This window comes from Rutilus rutilus (assembly GCF_951802725.1).
Source record: "Rutilus rutilus genome assembly, chromosome: 17".
NCBI classification, from domain to species: domain Eukaryota; kingdom Metazoa; phylum Chordata; class Actinopteri; order Cypriniformes; family Leuciscidae; genus Rutilus; species Rutilus rutilus.
Window position 1 is genome coordinate 9,969,050 of NC_140230.1, and position 22,149 is coordinate 9,991,198.

A 22,149-nucleotide genomic window follows, 5' to 3' on the forward strand; every position below is an offset into this window, starting at 1 on the left:
AATCCCTTCATTAAATGGCATGAGACTTGATGTGGTGGTTGACACTTGCTAGCTCTACAAACAAAAACATATATATTTGAAAGATGTCTGGTTGTATGTTAGAGTGAAAAAAAAAAGAGTCAAACTCAGGATGTTCAGGGTCTCCAGAGACCCCGGACAATAAAATGTGATTTTGTAAAAATAAACTAAAAAACAAACACAAATGTAAAATCCCTCATTTTATTAATGTTTTTACTCTACATTTGTGCAGTGTTGGGGATTTAAGATTGTTTTTAAATTAATATAAATAAATTGAAAAACATTTTTTCAGACATAAATGGTAGACTGTAAAAAAAATGGTGTTACATAATTTGTCGAAACAATAAACATTAATAAAGTGAGTTATATATATATATATATATATATATATATATATATAATTATTATTTTTTATTACATTATTATTTTACAAAATTACATTTTATTGTCCGGGGTCTCTGGAGACCCTGAACATCCTGAGTGTGACTTTTTTTTCACTCTAACATACAACCAGATATCTTTCAAATATATATTTTTGTTTGTAGAGCTAGCAAGTGTCAACCACCACATCAAGTCTCATGCCATTTAGATGAAGGGATTTTTTATTATTTTTTATAATTACATTATAATGTTAAAAAAACACATTTTATTGTCTGGGGTCTCTGGGGTCTCTGGAGTGTACATCCCAAATGAATAGCTTATAAGGGTTAAAGCATATATTTAAACAATAAATGTGTTTGAAATCACAGTTTGAACACACTAGATTCATTAAACTTAAACTATTTTGAAAATTAGTTAAACATTTCAACATATGATAAACAAGACATCTTTTTAAAATTCATATAGTATGTACATTTGCAACAATACCATCAGAAATTATCTTCATGGTGGCAACACTTTTTTACACAACCAAATTCCTCACTTGCAGTGCAAGGAGATAGTCTGCGTTCTGGACAGTGTTGTTTGAAAGCTAAACACAGATATGATAAGGTCTGGTAAACATATGTTAAACTCCCTTTTCACTCTCCTCTTGAGAACAGAACGAAGTTTCCAATTCAAGTCATGGATGTACACACTTTTAGCAGTAAACTTTTTTTATTTCTATTTCTTTGTAATGTACACCTTTATTGTACTACAACTGAAATTTGCTCCAACAGCATTCTCCCTGGATCAAAAGGTATTTGTGTTTTTTATTTTGTATTTTGAAAAAGACGATTTTATCACCTTTTTAATCATATTTTAATAGTTTTTAACAGGTTTTTAATAGTATAGATTTCAGAACAGCCAATTTGTAATTTATTATTATTATGATTATTATTTTCTCTGGTCAAACATTATAATTAATTATTAGTTTGGACAAATAACCTTCCCTTTTTTGCGAATTGCTATGATAATTCATGTGGTAACATCTAAACATTCATGTGGTAAGCATCAAACTGCTTGTCCTAAGCAGGGTTCCAATGATGCTGGAGCCTATTTCGGAGTCTCAGGCCAAAGGCAAGGAAACACCCTGGATGGATGGCCTGTCCATGGCAGGGCATTACTGTATCAACCTGAATAACTTAGGTTACACTTACAAATCTAAATTTAAGGGCAAGATCAGTTAGAAATAGCTCTTTAAGGTAACAATTGCAGATGACCACTTTTGACATTGTTGGCTCCCTGCTGGTTTGTTGTTGTCATACTGGGTAGATGAAATCATCAATTGAATGTGCTACAGTAGCTTCTCATATGACAGGAAACCTGCTGGTAAACACAACAGTGTGCCTTTGTTAAAAAGTGGTTCTGTCATTGAAACGATCACAGTGTCAGCAAAGGAAATTTTCTGGAACATTAACGTGTCAGTGATTATTCCATTACGGTAAACAGCAAGCATTTAAGAGCTGATGTTATTTCTGGAAATGAGGGGTGTGTGTGTGTGTGTGTAATGATATATACAGTTTGTTTGTTTCATAAACAAAACAAAAAAACTGTTAAGAGGAAACGTCTCTGCTCATACTTTTGGCAATGCCAATAAACTTACCCTTCTTGATATTGAATAACTGTCTGTATTTAAACAGCTGCGATGTACCTGAGAAGCGTGTTTGGGTAAGACCTGTCTGTACATTTTCTGTTGAGAGGCCCCAATCTCTAACTTTGTCTTCATCTAACAGGTGATCCAGGTGACGTGGGAACAAACGGTGAAGGGGGCAGACTGGGGAAAACCGGTCCACCTGGCCAGCGAGGTCTCTGAGACGTTGTTGGTTTGTTATTTAATGAATCAGTGATAGATTAAAGGGAAGTTGGTTGAAGCATGTCTGTTTACTGTTGTTCATAGCCAAAAATATCCAGTAAACTCAAATCAGCTGCTTTAATAAAACTTTCTAATGCAGTTGCTCGGTCTGTGCTGGATTTTTGTAATTATTATTATTTTTTATTTTTTTTATTATTTATTTTGTATAGCACTTTTTCAAACAGATTGTTTCAGGTAAATGCAAGTTGGCCATAATGAACAGGGAATATAGCATTAAATAAAGAATTTTCCGTTTATCTCTTTTTTCCCCCCCAAATGAGCAGCCAAAAAAAAAAAAAAAAAACATATGTGGTGAGGTGTTGGAGAAAAATCTCATCTGGGTCCCATACTCCTCTGGCAACAAAATAATGTCATATAACAATACATATTTTAAGATTCAAGTCACATGTTCAGTTAAACATATGTAAAATTATGCTGACACATTTTTAAGGCAGTAAATACAGCTTTTGAACATAATGATTGCAATATAAGGAAAATATTATGAAGTCCATCCTTCCATTTTTGACTACTCTAGTATCCTCAGTATGGGAATCCCAAAATAGGAAAGCAAAGGAGAAGGAATACTAGGTTATGAGATGTGTTATGTGAATGCTTGGCTAAAAGTTGTGTCTTTAATTTAGATTTAAACTGAGAGAATATTATCTGAACCCCACATATTTTCAGAAAGGACTTTCCAGAGTTTAGAAGCCAAATGCAAAAAAAAAAAAAAAAACTCTCCTTTTTTACTTTAAAATCCTATTGGAACAATAAGTAGTCCAGAGTTTTGTGAACTTGTATGAGTTTTGTGGAATATGTATTTTTATAAAATTGAGCTGCATTACACTGATCAAGCTGTTGGAATTTCCTAAATGCTAGACAGTAGCTTCTTATGTACCACTCTAAAGAAGTGGTAGCATATGTACTCTACTAAGTTTGACCTGAAGTTAGCTGTTTGATGTGTCCTTGCCCTCACTGGGCATCAGAGTGTAGCTGGAAGACTGTCTGTTTCTGCCAGACCACATCTTCCCTTGAGGGAAGTCACGTCAGGGGCAGGCAGACATGTTAATTGAGGCCAGGGGCAGCGGTGTCGCCATGTGTTCAAAGATGGTAGTGTAGAGCTCTGCAGCAGACAAGCCTCTTCCAGGCTGTTAATCGAACCAGTACAAGAACGCCTGCAATTGCAATCACAGGAAGACATGACCTCTTTTCCACACATAAACGTACTTTACTAAAAATAAAATGAAAAAAGCCAAAATGCCAGGAAGGCTCTTAGCCTGTTTTTTCACTCTACAGAGTGACCACAGAGGCATTAGGTTTTTCAATGGCTGTTTACTGCAAAATTTTGTTGTATTTTTAGCTATGCATCTAAATGTAACACATCTGCAAAATGCTATACATGACAGCTTAAAAGAAACTCAGAACTGATGGGTTTGACTGGCAAAACCATGCTAGACTCTGCTTTAATTCATTTTAAACAAGTACAGGAAATCATCATTCCAGTTTTTCATCAACCTCACACCCTCAAAGCAAAAATGAAATCATTCACAAGAATAGAAAGAGAAAAAGTTCCAAAGTTTAAAAACTAAGTATTGCAGGATGTCATTTTGAGACATTCAGATGGTTCAGTTCCTCTTCTCCACATAATTTTGTTTAGACACAAGGATGGTTCCTGCACTCCACAAATCATTTCATAAATGCTGTCTGAGGTTTTCCAGCATAGTTTGCCATATAACTGAAATATTTTAATAAATGGAGCAATCACTGCTGATGGCAGACAGCAACTGAAACGCTTTATTCTGTAAAAAAAGATATGAGAACATATGTATGGGAATGTCAGTGCCACTCAGCCAAAATGATTAATCACAGAGATGATATTAAATGACAGTACAGAAATGAAAGCAATTGTATCCTATTAATGCTTTGGCAGTTGTATCATATTATTGCTTTGCAAAACTCAGGAATGCCTATTAACCATTTCCAGATGGATATTTAATTAGGAACTATGGTCCAAGGCTGTCACAAGCAGTCCCAAAAACAGCTGTCTCAAACCTTTTAACGAGCTGGAAAATGTAATTTAATCAGTTTTATATCAAAGACTACTGACACAATATAATTTCGCCACACACAAAATGCAATGATTGAGGCTAAAAGAGTATGCACATAACAAGACTTATTGTGCTTTGATAGTGTGCTTGATTCCATTGGAAAAGCATTGTGAGGCAATTTTCATGAATTTTGGCAGAGTCAGATAACCAGTAACCTTGTTTTCTTCTTCCATAGGCCTGACCGGTGAATATGGAGAAAAAGGAGAGAAGGGCCAAAAGGGAAAGATGGGCTCTAGGGGAATGAGAGGTTAGATTCTAAACAGAGATTGAATGCTGTTTGTTTATGTATGCTAAGTTGTTTCTTTTCCAAGTATCAATATAGCATACATAATAATGTAATAATGTATGTTAACACATACATTATTACATTATTATTACATTATTATGTATGCTATATTGATACTTGGAAAAGAAACAACTGATACATAATTAGAAATTATTCTCTACTCAATCTGAACAAAATTGCATAAAAAAAAAAAAAAAAATGTTTAATTCCCAAGTGTTTATTTTTTTTTTTATAACAGGACACAAAACACTAATGTTTCAAAAGAAAAATCATGGTTAGTTGGAGACAGACATAATTTGCTTTGCAGATAAGGGGGAAACCAGTGTGAAGTACTGTATGTGCACTGCTGCCATCTACTGGTTATTCACTCTTATTACTGGATTCTATATTAATAATTAGAGGCTAATGTTTAGTTATTAGACTCTATGTTTAAATGAAATGTCAGAGGTTAAATTGTAACTGTTAATCTGTTACTGTGACAGGTGACAAGGGACAACAAGGAATTGATGGTCTCCCAGGGTTAAAAGGAAAGCCTGGTAAATGTCAAAGCATCTGTGTGTTTTCCGCTCTGTCTGAATGCATTTCATATAAGAAAAAATACTTGTATCTGGCTCTGAATAAACAGTAGGCATTAGATTTTCTTCATATTTATTATTGTTTATGATAACACCGCCTAAAGGCTGCACAATTTGTGTAACAGGTACAACCTGTGACTGTGGGAGGTACAGAAAGGTTGTCAGACAGATGGAAATCAATATAAGCAAACTGAGAAATGCTGTCAAGTTTCTTAAGAACGGTGAGACTTGTTTGTTTAATTAATTGAATTTGCTTGTGTGATCTTGATATTGTTTTAATGTTCTCCATTGTGATAATCATGCCATTTCCATGATATTAGACAACATAAGAAACAATACACAAAGTATTAACCCTCGTAAACCTTCACACAAATGGTGCAATAAAAAATAAAAAATAAAAATCATTGATTTCATTATATATACTAACTCTAACAAATGCATTATAATTTGTTGATTGGCCTAACTTCATGATTTATTTTATTTTATTCACAACACCTGCCAAATAGTAAGAGTTAAAAATGCTTAATAAATATATTTATTGACTCAAAACCATAGACTTTTTATAACTGTCAACATAATTTTTAGTAGTTGTTTGAAGTCAACTTATTTTTGTGAAATAGATGTCACATTTTTGTATGATTAAAAAATGTGGTATTTTGTTGTTGTTGCTCTCTTGCAAAATGAATACTAGATGAGCTGAGACAACAGCTCCATTCCATATTGCATGTCACAATTATTTCCACTGAAAACACAGACAAATGTTTACTAGACACTAACCAGTACTATGTTTTGTCAATTTCTTTAAAGTGGTTCTAGGTATCAGGGAGACTGAAAACATGTTTTATCTGCTGGTGACAGAGGCACGGAGGTATGAAGACTCACTTCTAAACTGCAAGTTGCGTGGGGGGTCTCTTGCTATGCCCAGAACCACAGAGACAAACACCTTGCTGGCCAACTATATCAGAGAAGCTGATCTTACTCATGTGTTCATAGGACTACAGGTAGGGGTGACAGAGGTGGGGTATGTGTATGTTGATGGTAACCCCCTCTTGAATACCACAGTCTGGGCTCTGCAGGGGCCACACAGCAGTAAAGGTGCCTGTATGCAGCTTGGTAGTACCGGAGGCTGGAGCCAGGTAGATTGTGGAGCCACACAGTACTACATATGTGAGTTTGTCAAAAACAAAAACACTTCAGCAACTTAAGACTTGTGATGGTTTAACGGCCACAGAGGAAAAGAGTTTTTATTTTTATATCATCATTTTAAATATGCTATGCTAATGTATGAGTAAATGTCATATAGCTTGTCTCATGTTGGCTAATGTATTTAGATTTTTTTTGTAAAAATGTTTTGATGTTTCTGATTTTATGAAAATGATCCACCACCCTTTAAATCACTTAAATTAAATAAAAAGTAAATAGGATAACAAGGGGTCTGTGTGTGTGTATGCCTTTCTTTAAATAACAGTGAGGGAACTTTTCACTCTAAATCCTTCACTGTTAGATTTCACTGTTTTTTACAGCAAAATACTGCCAGCAAGTGATTGTAAAAACTAATTACAATAATGTACTGCAATTGCTGAATATGGTTATTTTCTGATTACTGTACAATGTAAAATATAAAATTATGTTTTATTATTATTAATTTGCATACTCAAGACTCACTTCTTACTTCACTTATACTGTTGCTTCATCATTAACAAAATATAATAAAAAAACAAACAAAAAAACAAGTGATTTATTATTGACATAAGGTAATCAGTATCTGTACAGATAACACTTATTTTCCCAGCAGATAAATAGAATTGCATGTTGCCATCTGTTCATCATGGCATTGTCACACGTGAAGCTAAGGTACTTTTTATAAGAAGCTCTGATAAATGCTAAATATACCTAAACAAACTTAACATTTTCTGTGCACATTAGCAGTAGTGTATATCCCTCATCATTGTACAAACTAAACAGAGTCACTAAAGCAGTGGTCTTATCCACGAAACTAGGCTATAATTTATAAAAATAAGCCTATGCACTTCACCTCTATTCATTAATGGTGAATGTTTGCTATCAACAATCACCTTTTCAGAAAGCCTTTTACCCCTTTCAATATGATTCCACTTCAACTGTAAGTATACTGATTTCATTCAGTACCTGAATTCAAATAAAACAAATCATTTTAAACTCCATTAATGAATTTTATAACTCCACAAAGCACTGAAAGAAATGTACATTATTTATTTATAGTTTATTTGGTAGGGTTAGATACAGTGAACATAGATTATCTTTTCGAAGCAATCCCATGTCAGTATCATGTTTATAGCCAAGGCTAATTCACAACTCTGCACATTCACGTTTATCTGGGCTTTTTTCTGGGCTTTTCTTTATAATCATTTTAGGGTGTAACATAATATTTACTCAGGTATGTTGAACCTAAGCATATGCATTAATCATTAACCAAAGTTGTGAAACCATTCAGTTATTTTTGTACGTGGCCAAACAGAAGAAGAAAAATCATATGGTGTAAGGAAAATACTAATTGAGAGGCATATTTTAAATACCTTCATTTTAAATAGGCATTTAAATACCTCCTTTTTTAAAGGAGGTATTCATTCACAGTAAATGAAACAGCATGCCCTCAGTCCCAGGGATTTGGCTGAACTGTGGGAGTGAGAAAGGACCGAACAAAATGGGAGTGGCCACACACCTGTCAGACCTGTTCCTGATACATGACTCCAGCAGAATTCTCTCATGGATTAGTCTTTTGTTCAACCTGTGCTTGTCGAGCTGAATGAGGATGGCGGAAACACCGAACCCAGCCACTACCTCCTTCCCAGCACCGACTATTTCTCTACCCCTCGGAGTGGAAATACTGAGGACGTATTCCGGGGCCCTGATTTGTTTGGAAATTGTAAGTGTTGTTGTTTGTAGCTATTTCAAGACTTACTGGGTTAAACTTCTGTAACTCACAAAGGTGTGTCCCTTGTAGTATTATGGCAATACACACCTTGATAACTAAAACATGGCCAAAAAATGGAAGTCATAATAATATGGCTTTTATGATTATTTATACTTGATAGTCTGAGAGAGAATACAGTAATACTACATTAATTATGCCTGTACACACCAGTTATGCTACACAATCTTTGAGGCCTCTGAATTAAAAAATGTCTTCTTCTTTTTTTCAAACACTAGGTGTTTGGAGGATTGGTGTGGATCTTAGTGGCATCGACGAATGTGTCCGTGCCATTGTTGCAGGGATGGGTGATGTTTGTATCAGTAACCATGTTCATCTGTTCATCTGTATACCTCGCCCTGTTTCTGCTGGGCCTGGCTGACAAGATTAACACTGACTGGAATTTCATGGTGAGTGTGTATTTCTTTACAAATGCACAGTGCTCAGACTAGCTCTAACACATACATGGAGTTGACACTTTAGTGTAGATTATTGTACACAAATTTCCAGGACAATCCTCCAAGTAGAGTTTGGGGTTAAGCACCTGCCTCAAGGTCACTGGGTTGGTAGAGCAGGAAATAGTGCTTGCAAGATTTAAAGTCATTTTTCAGGTTATTTTAAATGCAAGAAATTCACTTCTTAAAAGCTACATCTTAAAACTACATCTTTATTTGTGTAATATAAAGGTCACTTTAAAAACATATCAGACATTTTTGTTATTACATAGTTATTACACTACATTAAAATAATGATTTGATCCTAATTTCTGGTGTCATCACCACAACTAACAAATTTGCCCCAATTATCAATTTTAAAAGTTGCAGTAACAAGAAATACCTGTGAATAAAACATCAAATTAGACCCCCTTTGCCAGTGTCCACATATTGTAATGTTTTTTCTTTGTTGTGCTCAAAAAATCAACACACATTATGTTTAATTTCATTAAATGTGAGAAAGATAAATGGCAAGAAAATAAAAATCACAATTCAAACAAGTACCGTTGTACAATGTCAATGTACAAGTACAATGTCAGTTACATTTTGAAAAGTGAAAAAGTGGGGGATTTTTAAACTCTAATCTTACATTTAGCGTTTTAAGATGGCCCCCAGAAACAAGGATGAGGAGGAAGAAGAAAAAGAAGAAATAAAAGAAGTTTAAATATAGTCCTGCTTTGTAAGCTGTAGAATAGGCATTTGGCTCAGATAAATCTAATAGCAAGACTTAGGTGTTCAAAGAATAAGCATTGTGCCAGTTTTCAATAGTGACCATGCCTCAACTCCAGTGCTGAGTAATGTCTACTCTATAACCATGATTAATGTTCATGGTCTACCACACTTATGTAACAATTAGTTCACTGAAGGCGAGTTGAATGTGGAACCACTGTGCAGTTTATTAAATGAAACAAACCAAAATAACAAAAATAAATCATGACATAAACATTAGCAAACTTGTCTAAAACTTGGCATTAACAAACTTGACAAACTCACAGACAGAGGGATTACAAAAAACAAAGCTAGACAAGAAACAAAGTAACATGAGAGCCATAAATACACATGGATTTATCACATAACACCTGAGAGAAATCAGCCAATGACCAAACAGAAAAGAGAACATGACTAGAATAAACTAATAGGTGTGTTCGACTTCATGCGGCGCTGCGCAGACCGTTCAGCGAGATTTGCTATTTGCAGTCGGGGGGACTGAAAATTTGCTGTTATAAAAACGTGAATTTGTGAGTATTAGCAGAATTGGTGTCATAATAAACACAAAACACACGTCATTATTGTCATTGGTGAACGCCCTGGCGAAACACCCACACAAAAAAACACAAAACAGTCCAGGAGGGTGGTAGATTGGAGGAGGTCCAGGGGGAGGGATGGAGGGCCAGGCCCGTGAAGAGGAAGAGGGCGTGGACCATGGCTTGGATCATGGAGAACGGGCAGACAAGGGATGTGGAGAAAAGGCTGGCCTGGATCATGGAGCAATAGCATGCATGAAACATCCGGCAGATGACTACACTATGCAGGATCTGGTGGCCACGGTGGATCCAGCAGGGATAGGTACCACCAGAGTGGAGCTGGTGGTTGTGATTTTCACCAAAGCAGCACAGATTACCTTGTGGACTCAGGGGGGCATGGTGGAACAAAGGCCAGGGCAGTCCTCCTGAAAGTCTGTGAAAGGACTTTGTGGTGGTGACATGGGACATAGACAGTCCTTGTACGGCCCAAGTAGATGACTCAGATAGAACTGTAGCCGTCGCCACCGCCTCGGAAGGAGTGAGCCCCACACACACACACAGCATAGCGGTGGTCATTACAGGCAGTACCGTGGACAGAGGTATGATCTCAGGAACTACCGGACCTAGACTTGGAACCACTGGATTTGGACTTGATTGCTGCTCGACCTGACCTCAACTGTGGATCCATTACACTAGTGGTCAATCTCGTCCATCCCGAGCCTGGTCCATTAGCTAAGAAGGTTCGAGGTGAACCAAGCTCCACGGCTGTTGGAGCTTGGGACGTATAGCACCCCACCCTGCCAATCGACTTTTTGTCCCTCTCCCCTCAGGCAGGAGGCTGTGCAGCATCAGAACCAGAACAACCAGGTTAAAGAACAGCTTCTTTCCAGTGGGGGCCAGTGAATCTTTCCACCAGGAAGCCTTAGTTATAGTACAATAGTAGTACATTTATCTCTCCACACGTGTCCTGCAATGTCCCTCAAAATCACATTTACTACAGATGTGATGATGAACAGAGCAATAACCAGGTGGTCGCCCTACCTGAGAGAACTCAAACAATGACCCAATGATCAAACATAACTAGGGCTGCACGATTAATTGCAATTTCCATGTAATCGCACTTAAACCGATTTGGCTGACGGGCTAGGATGCAAGGCATCAGTTGTCGGGGCCTAGAGAGGACAAGCCGCGATGCTGAAGCTGCCGCCCCTCGTGCCTCAAGCCATACATACAAAGAAACAAACAAAAATAAGTTCAGAAATTAAGTTATAATAATAATAATGTGAAATGACACAGGGAAAAATTATTGAACACATGAAGAAAGGGAGGTGCAAAAAGGCATGGAAAGCCAAGACAACTGCTGAAAACTTACAGTAATTAAAAAGCAATCCAGCCCCCTGTCAGTGGAAATTAATAACAGCTGGTTCAGTCCCAAATGATGGCCTACAAAAAGGTCTCATTGCCAAGGTGTCACACAAGACACATCTCATGATGGGTAAAAGCAAAGAGCTGTCTCAAGACCTTCTCAACCTAATTGTTGCAAAACATAATGATGGCATTGGTTATAGGCACCATTCTAAGCTTCTGAATGGTCCAGTGAGCACTTTTGGGGCCATAATACGGAAGTGGAAAGACAATAATTTCACCATAAATTTGCCTCGACCAGTGCTCCTCGCAAGATTTCAGATAGAGGAGTGAAAAGAATAATCAGAAGAGTTGTCCAAGAGCCAAGGATCACTTGTGGAGAGCTTCAAAAAGACCTGCAGATAGCAGGTAATGTTGTCTATACTGTGTAATGTGCACTGCCATTTCTCCTCCAAATATGGTGTGTATTATGGCATTCAAACAGTTCAATTTTACTCTCATGTGACCACACTATATTCTCCCAGTATTTCACTGGCTTTTCCAAATGTTGTGCAGCAAACTTTAAATGAGCTTCAACATGCTTTTTTTTCAGTAATGGAGTCTTGCGTGGTGAGCGTGCATACAGGCCATGGCGGTGGAGTGCATTACTTACTGTTTTCTTTGAGACAACATTACCTGCTATCTGCAGGTCTTTTTGAAGCTCTCCACAAGTGATCCTTGGCTCTTGGACAACTCTTCTGATTATTCTTTTCACTCCTCTATCAGAAATCTTGCGAGGAGCACTGGTCGAGGCAAATTTATGGTGAAATTATTGTCTTTCCACTTCCGTATTATGGCCCCAAAAGTGCTCACTGGACCATTCAGAAGCTTAGAATGGCGCCTATAACCAATGCCATCATTATGTTTTGCAACAATTAGGTTGCGAAGGTCTTGAGACAGCTCTTCGCTTTTACCCATCATGAGATGTGTCTTGTGTGACACCTTGGCAATGAGACCTTTTTGTAGGCCATCATTTGGGACTGAACCAGCTGTTATTAATTTCCACTGACAGGGGGCTGGATTGCTTATTAATTACTGTAAGTTTTCAGCAGTTGTCTTGGCTTTCCATGCCTTTTTGCGCCTCCCTTTCTTCATGTGTTCAATACTTTTTCCCTGTGTCATTTCACATTATTACACATAACTTAATTTCTGAACTTATTTTTGTTTGTTTCTTTGTATGTATGGCTTACTTGGGTTGTTACCAACATCTGGTGAAAATGTCAATAGCACCTTTGGAAATATATTTACTGAGAAAAATGATGACGTGTTCAATACTTATTTCCCCCGCTGTATATATAATTATGTTGCTCATTTTAGTCTGTGAATACATTTAAAACTGATTTAAAAAAGCTATTATAAGTTATTATAACTAAGTAATAATTAATCTGACAGGATTCTCTGAAATACAGTCTTTTGATCTGGTGATCTGTACACATCATAAGCATTATAAATTGTCTTCCATTCACAGGATATGTTCTACCATTTCATCGCTTTGCTGTTTTATTTTGGTGCATTCTTGATGGAGGCTACAGTTTCATCTGCGGGTACATATGTAAACAGCACCTGTATACGCAGACCCCGCGGCAATATAATGACATTTCTGGACTATCGGGAATACAGCATTAATGTTGCTGCTGCGGTGAGTTGTTAACACTACCTTTATTTTCCCTTGCTTTTTCATTGTACCTCTTTAGCGTAATTTTTTGATGAGCAGGTTGCACCATTGCTTTCAGTTACCATATGCATCAGATCAAGACGCATTCAATTCTTTGTTTGTATTTGTAAAAGTAGAAATAATTTTTTAAATATTTATACTTATACTATATATTTTGATATTGTATTTAGATATTTCAAAATTATCCAACCCCTACCCTAAACCTTAACCATTTCTCAACAATATAAAACACATAACAGGCAAATAAAAGTACATTAAAGGTATAGCGTAGGATTTTCCCGAATTTTAGAAAAGAACCGCCCTCTCCACTTTTTGAAAAAATGCACATGCGCAACACTCTACCTGCTCCCAAGAGTTCCGCCTATTAAACGTGTGCACGAGAGAGCATGCACGAGCTAATCATAGCTTACATTAACTTTTACTAGCAGTGATTTTAAATGGATTTCTCCAAATAGCATGCCAAACTTTACCTGTCAAGTAGAAACTTCGCGACTGAGGCATCAGTGGGAAGCCCAACCTGTGTTTTGAGCACACGCCATCGTGTGAATCGTGTGCACAAGCACGTACGACGGCCTTACGTAAACATATCACCAGAATGATTGACACTTAGGAGGACCAATAGTCTTGATGATCCACCCGGAAAAAGAAAATCCTCCGCTATACCTTTAATTTGTATTGTCAAGTATTTTGTTACAACGTGGATGCAGCAGATTTATTCAAAAACAAACTCAAAACTTCACAAAACAGGAACATGAACAGAACAACCACGAACATGCAACGTAGAACTGACAAAGAACTGATAGAAACACAGGGCTTAATTAGACAGCAACTGAGGAGCAAATTTACAAGACACCTGAACTGAAACTAAAATCAAATCAGTTACCATGGAAACAAACAGGCAGGGGGCACTGAACTAGACAGAACTGAACTAATTAACAGATTAACCAAACACTGACAAGAACAGAAATCAAAACAAACTGACAACGTAACATATTTATAACAAAAACTGACCAAAAACTGGATAAAAGTATTACAAACAACTGATGTTGCATTCCAAGTCTTCTGAAGTCATACGATATACACCCGAACCTTAGCATGACGCAATCAATCACGAGACAGACGAAAGTTGATACCATTTTACAGTCAAAGCTGATGTAACATTTTTTCTAGCAGCAATTTTTGATGTGTGCACAGGATGAGGATCTTTACGGCAGATGGTAGTGATCGCTTTGGTACTGTTCCTAACACAAACCAATTGTTTGGTACTTGTACTTTTTGAAATATATTGTGACAGCACTTGAATCTGAATCATTTCTACAGTTTGGGGATTATACTGTATGTTCCCATGAAACAATACTACATAATTTACATAAAATGTTTTCTCCCTTTGACAAGACAACTTTTTTTAAAAATAACAAATAGAATTTGAAAAATGTTTTATAAATTACCTGTTTATTCCAAAATCCACCAGGCCTGTTATATACTATTTTATTTTATATAATATATAAATGGGTTATAAGGGGTTGTGGTATGTGCGCAACAATTTCTAAATTGTTTAATGGAAATAAAATTATTATGGCTGTTTAAATTGAAAGTCATACCTTACCACATACGTCATAATGGCAAAATTATAACCCAATATATAATTTCAACATGACTATAAAATTCCCATGCACATTGTGTCTGTGTGTTATGCAAATTTATAACTGAAAACAATGTGAAAGCCTGCATGTCAAAAAATTACACTAAAGGAGTACACCCCAACACAAAGTGATAAGCCAGTTTGTAATCTTATGTTTAGTTCTACTCTCACTGTCCAGTATTGTCTTTGTTTTTGCAAAACTGTTATGTTCCCTTTCGAAGGGAACTCAACAATACGTAATAACGACGCTATGGGGAACGCCTCAGGCGTGACAGGTGTCTGAAATCAAATATCAACTCACAGCAATCATGTTGACCGGCGACAGCCCGTGCATCATCAGCTTGAATGATGAGCGCGCGACCTGGATGTATAAAAAGGGCGCCTTGAAACCATCACAACATCCTTTTCGTCTTCAGGGACTGTTTGTCTGTTTGGAGAATATCGCTGAAACGCGCAGAGAAGGAGAATTTTCGCAAGTGTGCAGACCCATGCCCAAGATATTTGACATCGGGTGAAACACACACGATCTGTGCGTTTTTTGCATGGGAGAAGAGCACGCATGAGAAGCTCTCGAGAGAGCCTCTTGTGCAAACTGTGAGTGTTTTTCATTTGAAGACGCTCCGCTCTCGTCGGACCCTTTTCTCGAGGGAGGAGGGTTCAGCATCTGAGCCCCGTGGTGCACGCGATCTGTGAAATAATACTGTTTGGGTGCGAGGCATTCACAGTCAGCTCCTGAGGGTGCTGGCAGTGTTCATTGAGAAATATCTCGGCGCGCGTGCATCCGTGCGCTGTCGGATGTTTCAACCTCGCACCTGTTGACTTTCTTCTCGAGGGATGAAAGCCAAATATTTTTTAAACGGCTCGAATCTCGCGTTTGCCGAGGCAGTGTGTAGATTATGAGAACGTATAGATAAATATCAAAACAGTATTGTCTGGTGATTATGGCTGCATTTAATTCTATGGAATTAAAATGGTGGAATATTATCTGACTTTAAGAAGTTAGATATTTTAATTCAGCCTACCATCCAGACCGTGTTTCACTTATCCAGTGTTTTAAAAGAAAAAGACTGCATTTAATTCTGAGGAATAAAAAAAAAAAAAAAAAAAAAAAAATATGTAGGTGTTCAGGTAATAGGCTTCACCAGGCCTTCCTGAATATGAGCTCCCATATACTTTGGCTTATCAGGTCAGAGGCCTCACCAGGCCTTCCTGATTATGAGCTCCCACATACTGTGGTTATCAGGTCATAGGCCTCACTAGGCCTTCTTGAATATGAGCTCCCACATACTGTGGTTGAATATGAGCTCCCACTTACTGTGGTTATCAGGTTATAGGCCTCACCAGGCCTTCCTGAATATGAGCTCGCACATACTGTGGTTATCAGGTCAGAGGCCTCACTAGGCCTTCCTGAAGGTGAGCTCCCACATATTGTGGCTTATTACCAGGTGATAGGCCTTACCAGGCCTTCCTGAATATGAGCTCCCACATACTGTGGTTATCAGGTCATAGGCCTCACTAGGCCTTCCTGAGTATGAGCTCCCACATACGGTGGTTGAGTATGAGCTCCCACATACTGTGGTTGGATATGAGCTCCCACATACTGTGGTCGCCAGGTTATAGGCCTCACCAGGCCTTCCTGGTTATGAGCCTCCACATGTCAGGTTACAGGCCTCATCCGGCCTTCCTGAATGTGAGTTCCCACATACTGTGGTCACCAGGTTTCAGGCCTCATAGGCCTTCCTGAGTATGAGCTCCCACATACTGTGGTCACCAGGTTTCAGGCCTCATAGGCCTCCCTGAGTATGAGCTCCCACATGCTGTGGTCGCCAGGTTTCAGGCCTCTCCGCCTTCCTGAGTGTTAAGCTCCCACATTCAGTGGTCACCAGGCTTCAGGCCTCCTAGGCCTTCCTGGTTATGAGTTTTCACATGTCAGGTTACAGGCCTCACCAGGCCTTCCTGAATGTGAACTCCCACTCACTGTGGTCGCTAGGGTATAGGCCTCACTGGTTGTGAGCTTCCACATGTCAGGATGCAGGCCTCATCAGGCCTTCCTGAATGTGAGCTCCCACGCATTGTGACTATCAGGTTACAGGTTGTCTGGCCTTCCTGATCATGGGTTCCCACATGCTGTGGTTGCCAGGTTACAGGCCTTACCGGCCTTCCTGGATACGAGCTCCCACATTCTGTGGTCGTCAGGTCACAGGCCTCAGCGGCCTTCCTGAGGATGAGCTCCCACTTACTGTGGTCGTCAGGTTATAGGCCTCACTAGGCCTTCCTGAATATAGAGTGATGAAGTACATGCACCTTTACTTCATCTATTTTTGGTACGTACGCTTCGTACCTTCTTAAACCCATACTTATGGTAAGTCACACGACTGAACGTCTTGTGTACTTTCTCAAATCCATATTTTATGATAAGGGTCATGCGCTGTACGCTTCGGTCCCTTCCTATGTGGCTCAGACCCCGGTCTTTCACCTGGGTCCCACTTTAGATGCGTCCTGTCGTCGAAGTATGCTACGACAGACGCCTTTCTCTAGCTAACTTCCACATTCTGATGGGCTCCCACACACTGTGGTCACCAGGTTAGAGGCCTCACCAGGCCTTCCTGGATTCGGAATGGCTAAGTACACGCACTTTAGTTTCGTGTACTTTCTAAAATCCATATTTATGGATTTATGCGCTGTCCGCTTCATTCCCTTTTTTACGTGGCTCAGACTCCGGTTCTTCACCTTGGGTCCCACTCTAGATGCGTCTTCTGTCGCAATGTTTTACAACAGGCGCTTCCCTTTCAAGCTATCTCCCACATTCTGTGGTTACAGGCCTCATTAGGCCTTTCTGAAGGTAGCCCCACATTGTGTGGCTGTCAGGTTACAGGCCTCACAGGCCTTCCTGAATGTGAGCTCCCACATACTGGTGGCCGCCAGGTTACAGGCCTCACCGGCCTGATATGAGCCCTCATGTACTGGAGCTCCCCACATGAGGAGGTCATCAGGTCTTAGGTCTCGGTAGACCTTCCTGGTTTTGAACCCTCTCTTACTTCCCCAGTGTTCGGAGCAAGCACTGGGTAGACCCGTGGATTGAGTGGACGACTTCCGTCGTTTCTTGAGGTTGAGTCACACTCTCCGGGAGATCCCGTCTCTGTGATCCGGAACTGAATGGTTTCTGCCAGCTTCGCAGGCCTTCGGTTTCTGGATGCCTTATCCAAGGCAACTTCCAGAGGCTCTGTCTCGGACAGACAGGCAATGGCCAGACTGTGTGTCTTAGTATAGATCACCAGGCCAGCCTGGTGGTATTTCAGGAGGCGTGCTCCCCTGAATAGTGACTGGCTGGGAGTCCCTTGGGTCCCCTAGCCACACTCCCTAGAAGGGACCCCTTCTTTTGGAAGTTGTGGTCCTAAGCCTTTGAGCTGGCCCAGATATACCCTCCATTAACTATGTTCTGGCGGTTTTCTTGGTTCATTAGCTTGGGCTATGACCGGGTAGGGAGTGCTGTCACTGACAGCCCGATGTGACCTAAGGGTGAGTGGTTCCAGTGTTCTCTGAATTACTGGTTCTGACAGTTGTCACTGCCTTTGGGCATGCACTCCCCTCAGCATGGCGGAGTGGGTATTTCGTTCCCCATAGCGTCGTTATGACGTATTGTTGAGTTCCCTTCGAAAGGGAACGTCTCAGGTTACGAATGTAACCTATGTTCCCTGAGAACAGGGAACGAGACAATACGTCTCCCTGCCATGCCTCGGGCCTGCCTGCAACAGTCCCTTCAGACGAATGGATGTTGTCATGGTTTCAAGGCACCCTTTTTATACATCCAGGTCGCGCGCTCATCATTCAAGCTGATGATGCACGGGCTGTCGCCGGTCAACATGATTGCTGTGAGTTGATATTTGATTTCAGACACCTGTCACGCCTGAGGCGTTCCCCATAGCGTCGTTATGACGTATTGTCTCGTTCCCTGTTCTCAGGGAACATAGGTTACATTCGTAACCTGAGACGTTTTGCTATGGGCAATGGTTTTGGATATTCTTCTTTGTTTTGCCTTTTTTTTTAATTTTTTTTATTAAAGGGAGAGTTCACCCGAAAATGAAAATTCTGTCATCATTTACTCACCTTCAAGTTGTTCCTCTATGTTTTTCTTTCTTCTGCTAAACCCAGAAGAAGATATTTTGAAGAATATGGGTAACCAAACAGTTGACAGTAGCTATTGACTTCCATAGTATGTAAAAAAATATAAAAAATAAAACTATCATTGGCTACTGTCAACTGTTTGGTTACCCATATTCTTTGGGTGAACTATCCCTTGAATAATAAAATGACTGATATTAAGATCCACCTCTCCCTGCTCCATATTCCTTTGCCTGCTCGAGGAGTTGCTGTTTTGGACTGGTAAGGATGCTTATGCAGAATAATGATTTGGACATACCAATGTTTACAACTTTTAAGGGCTACTTACCAATGGCTACTTATACCTGCTCAAAAAAAAAGAAAAAAAAAATTTTTATAATTAAAACACTTAGATCACACATTGGATCTGAATGAATGAAATATTCAATTTGAAATTCTTTATTTATCATTCTATAATTTGTTCAGACCAAAATTATGTGACAACAGTCATTGGAAACCAAAATCATCAACTCACTGGATTCAAAATCATACCAAAAATCAATGTTAAAAACTGAACTTAGAGGCTGATCCAACTACGTAAGTCAGTAGTGTGTATGGCCCCCACTTGCCTGTATACACTCACAACAGCATCTGGGCATGCTCCTGATGAGATGACAGGTGCCACGGGTGGTGTCCTGGGGGATCTCCTCCCAGCAGTGGCAGCGCCAGGGAGGAGCTAGCTCCCCCTATAATAGCCATAGCACCTGCCCAGCACCCCCAAGAAATGTCTGTAATTTTTTATATTTATATTTTAATGTCATGTTTGAATAGTCTTTTTCATGTTGTTAAAAATAGGAATTAAATAATTTAAAAATCGCGAGCGGGCGCGGGCGCCGTGAGCGCTGAGCGAGCAGGAACGAGTAACGTTAGTGAGTTGTCGTCGAAAAAGATGGATAAAGCAAAAAAGCTGTCGGGGACTAAAAATAGAAAACGAAAGAGGGAAAAGGAGATGGCATGTCAATTGATGCGACAGCAGCTAAATAAGTGGATGGTGAAAGGCAACAGGTAGGATTTAAAGCGTGACGTCCAGGCATGTAGGCTACTGGCCATCGGGACTACCGGGAGATTCCCGGTGGGCCGACGTGCTTTTTGGGCCGATACATCTCATAATTTTTTTTTTTTTGTCTTAACGGCCCATAAACGACGGCGTTTACAGTGCGACGGCCCATTCGTTTTGTTTTGCTTAATTGGCGGCGCATGGGTTAGTGCCGGTGTAATGCATTGGTCGAAAAAAGTCAGCGTTAGTTTTTTTTTTTTTTTTTTGGACACCCCATGAAACACGTAGATCAGCGGCCCATTGGTTCTTTTCTTGATTGACACTGGGCTGGCCCAATCACATCTTTAATGTGAAGTATAGAAATATACTCTTTCAAGTATAGAAATTAGTACAAAACTAATTATGAAAGTTTCCTTTATTTTGATAAAGTGCATGTTTTACAATGTTTTACATGTTTTACATGTTTTACATGTTTTACCTTCAGTGCATGTTTTACAATATATGGCTATTACTATCATGGGATTAATATTATAACTATTATGTAGTAGTGTAATGTAGACTGACACTGTAACTAAAAGAGGTTTGAATTTTTCTTTGCTTAATTTGCACACTGAATTTTTAACTCTCAAAGTGCACCAAAATTGTAGCTGCATACCCCTCTGTGTAGTTGCGTCCCTGTCTATAGCCCTTGCGTTGAATACTTTTACATATATAGGCCTATACAGTATATATATGCTTATAGTCGCGGAACGAGTATAGTTAATGCGGGCGTCAGCGTGTACGCATGTGTATACCAAGGGTGGTCCAATGCGACCTCCATAATGAAACGCCCCAAAATTCAAAGCACCTTCTCTTAAGTGTTGAGCATCCCCATAGCACCTGCAACAGAAAATCTCTGGAGCCGCCACTGCCTCCTAGACCTGGATCAGGGCATCTGTGAGCTCCTGGACACTCTGGTGTGCTAACTTGGCAGCTTCGGATGCTCCGATACATAATGTCCCAGAGGTTCTCAATTGGATTTAGGTCTGGGGAACATGAGGGCCAGTCAGTGGCATCAATGTCTTTCGTCAATGCCTTTCGTCATTCGTCACTTAGTTAAGCTCTACTTTGTGCCAAAATAACATTTTATACTCTACCAGTTTGAGTTTGAACAGTGTTCAATAAGGAATATATAGTTATATAATTATATATGCAACCTTCACCATTCACATTCTAAAGCAGAAACAAAATCATAATATTTATGTGAGCCATGTTTGCATTTGCTTTCAAGCGATTAAAATTCTAAACACTTACAGTATGTAAATAATTCTGTTATTTCTCTCTTCACAGATATTTGCCTTTATAGTGACTTTGTGTTATGGCTGCAGTATGTTCATGGGCTTCAGGAGATGGAGAAAATAGCACACAAAAAGTGGAGCATATGTGACCCATTCATAACACGGATGTCTTCAAATGTCAACTGTACTATTATGGACATTACACAAGGTGATAATGGTACCACTGGTTTACCACAATGTTTCCAAAGTTCTTTTCACATTAAAGTAAAGAGTCATTTTAAAAGCTGTAAAATATTAAATTTTTTGGGTGATTTGGCCAAAAAGACATACAATCATATTTAAATTTTACTTGTTTTAAGATGTTATCCTTAAACTTCACTGGTCAGAGAGGTACAATATTTCACCAGTCAGTGCTAGATTTTGATTTTACCTTATTGGTAATATTTTTAGATATATTATCGGTCCCAAAAATAAATTGTAAATCCTTTTTCACCTGTATTACCCTAGTGAAAAATAAATATACTGAAATGTTTTTGAAATGCATTTATTTTATGCTAAGTATACAACAAATACATTTACATATTTATGTACTAATATAAATACCCTGCAATTGTACTTTTGGTATACTAAATGGGTATACTTAAAGTCTTCTAAATCAGAAACAAATAATTTTGTACTTAATGCACTTTAGTTATCCAGAAAGAGTGTTGAGGACCAACTGAAGATACAGTATACTTAAGTATATTTGATTGTGCTAAAGTGAAACTATTGCAAGTATACTTTAGAGACACTTTAAATAGTCAAGTCAGGTCAACTCACCTTCATTTATATAGCGCTTTTTATTTACAATACCGATTGTTTCAAAACAGCTTTACAGTGATAATAGGAAAATAATGCAACAAAGATTGTTGTGACTGTACAGCAGCTCTGACGGCATGCCAATGCGTATTACGTGTGTTTAGTCTATAGACATGTGGGTAACATTTTAGAATACTGTTCCTTCATTAATTAATAAATACACAGGAAAAAATGAGTTACGCACTATTAAC

The 22,149-nt window shown here is 38.8% G+C and overlaps 2 protein-coding genes across 2 annotated transcripts; both read left to right on the forward strand.

The window, feature by feature from the left end:
* The first annotated feature begins 1,053 nt into the window (after positions 1-1,053).
* Positions 1,054-7,044, forward strand: colec10 (collectin sub-family member 10 (C-type lectin)). The gene is made up of 6 exons (XM_084435555.1): positions 1,054-1,195; positions 2,172-2,243; positions 4,571-4,642; positions 5,164-5,217; positions 5,382-5,477; positions 6,064-7,044. The coding sequence occupies exons 1-6, from the start codon at positions 1,081-1,083 to the stop codon at positions 6,459-6,461; spliced, it is 807 nt and encodes a 268-aa protein (XP_084291681.1). The 5' UTR covers positions 1,054-1,080; the 3' UTR covers positions 6,462-7,044.
* A 699-nt stretch (positions 7,045-7,743) lies between these two features.
* mal2 (mal, T cell differentiation protein 2) lies at positions 7,744-21,631 on the forward strand. Its single transcript, XM_084435556.1, has 4 exons — positions 7,744-8,161; positions 8,446-8,616; positions 12,817-12,987; positions 21,153-21,631. The coding sequence occupies exons 1-4, from the start codon at positions 8,042-8,044 to the stop codon at positions 21,222-21,224; spliced, it is 534 nt and encodes a 177-aa protein (XP_084291682.1). The 5' UTR covers positions 7,744-8,041; the 3' UTR covers positions 21,225-21,631.
* Positions 21,632-22,149: the final 518 nt, after the last annotated feature.

Bases quoted from the DNA above. Each gene is read 5' to 3' on its own strand.
- mal2 (XM_084435556.1), top strand. From the start codon at position 8,042: ATGAGGATGGCGGAAACACCGAACCCAGCCACTACCTCCTTCCCAGCA. The intron at 8,162-8,445 runs GTAAGTGTTGTT...TTCAAACACTAG, and splicing joins CCCTGATTTGTTTGGAAATT to GTGTTTGGAGGATTGGTGTG. The intron at 8,617-12,816 runs GTGAGTGTGTAT...TTCCATTCACAG, and splicing joins ACACTGACTGGAATTTCATG to GATATGTTCTACCATTTCAT.
- colec10 (XM_084435555.1), top strand. From the start codon at position 1,081: ATGGATGTACACACTTTTAGCAGTAAACTTTTTTTATTTCTATTTCTT. The intron at 2,244-4,570 runs GTCTCTGAGACG...CTTCTTCCATAG, and splicing joins CGGTCCACCTGGCCAGCGAG to GCCTGACCGGTGAATATGGA. The intron at 4,643-5,163 runs GTTAGATTCTAA...TTACTGTGACAG, and splicing joins GGGCTCTAGGGGAATGAGAG to GTGACAAGGGACAACAAGGA.